The sequence below is a fragment of the Pygoscelis adeliae genome, unplaced genomic scaffold (assembly GCF_000699105.1).
Source record: "Pygoscelis adeliae isolate BGI_AS28 unplaced genomic scaffold, ASM69910v1 Scaffold378, whole genome shotgun sequence".
Lineage (NCBI taxonomy): Eukaryota > Metazoa > Chordata > Aves > Sphenisciformes > Spheniscidae > Pygoscelis > Pygoscelis adeliae.
This window is the reverse complement of record NW_008825312.1, coordinates 28,950-30,607: the sequence shown is the minus strand read 5'-3', so window position 1 is coordinate 30,607 and position 1,658 is coordinate 28,950. Positions and strand designations below refer to the sequence as shown.

At 41.3% G+C, this 1,658-nt stretch overlaps 1 protein-coding gene across 1 annotated transcript in view; it reads left to right on the top strand.

The window, feature by feature from the left end:
* The first annotated feature begins 1,308 nt into the window (after positions 1-1,308).
* The window catches only part of SDC1 (syndecan 1), a 5,275-nt gene continuing 4,925 nt past the window's right edge, over positions 1,309-1,658 (top strand). Inside the window, exon 1 of the mRNA XM_009330256.1 lies at positions 1,309-1,450. Within this exon, the coding sequence (XP_009328531.1) occupies positions 1,309-1,450 (142 nt within the window). The remainder of the gene's footprint in view (positions 1,451-1,658) is intronic.

Here is a 1,658-nt window from a genome sequence, read left to right as displayed (position 1 = left end):
GCTTGCCATTGCTAGCGCAAGAAAGGAGGGTGAAAAATGGTCCCCAACCCCCCCATCAACCAAAATGGTGCAATTTCTGAAGTCTGACTTCACTTTTGAACGTACTGGAAAGGACGCTCAAGGGAGCAGAGTTTGGGAAGCCTGGCGGTTCTTCCCATACTCTTTCTGCACCAACAGTTCATACTCTTTAATATTTCAAGTGTAGTGAGATCAGCTTGTGTGAGTCACTGACCTTCAACACAAGAAGGAAAACATACAGGAAGTACTTATCTGACCTACTTTCCATGGATGAGAGCAAAAGCGCAGTGCAAACAAGCAGGAACAAATCTAAAAATCCAAATTACCTCATGACATGCAGCTAAACAAAAGATTGAAGGGCAATTTCTTCTTAGAAATTACTCTAGAAATATGCTTGCAGAAGCTTGAGGAAAAGTGGTTTGGTTTTTCTTCCAGTAGGGAAGTGCTAAAAAGTTTAATATCTATATGAGTTTTTTCTTTAGTCTTACTTTTTTGTTATTAAAAAAAAATAAAAATCTAACTGCAGTGATCACCTAGAAGGGGTAAGATCTTGGGCCTGATTAGGTTGGTGGCAGCTTGCATACTTCTTTGTCTTCAGAGAGGTCAGATCTAATAGGCTAGTTAACCGCCTCGGAAACTAGTTGTTCTATGGAAATGTAGGGAAGGGATAAGGTATAAAGGACGGAAGTGAAAACTGGATAAACCTGATATCTTAAGCGAATGAAAAGGAGATAAGGCCAATAAATACAGCCATGCACAGGTAATAAAGTGACAATGAGAGAGCTCAACTGCTTTGTTTGAGAGATCATACTCCTGCTGGCTAACTTCTGCCTAGGATGAAAGTGAGTGTTATAGTCATTTTTGAGTGACACTGTGTTAATGCAAGGTAGAGAAATACAGTGGGCCTGGGTGCAAAGCTGGCAAGAATGTATGTTCTTCTTTTTACATAATAAAATGAGATTTCACACTCCCCATAAAACCACGATCCGCTTAGATGATGCAATGCAGTATCTCCTAAACTTGCAGATGGGGCAGTGCTGGAAAGGGACGACAAGGACATCTTGAGGATGGGATAGAAGTCAAAATTCTGGAAAATGGGGAATGTAGTTGGATAAGGAAAGACAAAATGCAGAAGTGACTTATAGGGCTTTGCTTTGAAATCTGAGAGGGGAGAGTGACTGGTTAGGTAATGGTAGCCCTGCAGAAATAAACCTGGGGCTAGTCATGAGCTGAGAGTCAAGCATGTTGTACCGATAGGAACAGTAAGTGTATACAGCAGAGGCCGACAAGATGCATGAAGTAATCACTCTGCTTTATTTAGTGGTGTCTTCTTTGGATATCCTGAACAGCTTTGAACATTGTGTGTTACGACAAACAGGTGCAGTAGAACAAGGGTTTGGCTTCTTGTTTCAGCAACTGAACTTCTGCGCTGGTTAGTGTACTCCTTGAAGCATAAATGGAGAAAGCTCAGGGCTGTATTCTCCTACTGTCCTGGTTTCAGCTGGAATAGAGTTAATTTCCTTCCTAGTAGCTGGTACAGTGCTGTGTTTTGGATTTAGTATGAGAACAATGTTGATAACACACTGATGTTTTAGTTGTTGCTAAGCAGTGCTTACACTAGTCAAGGACTTTTCCGCTTC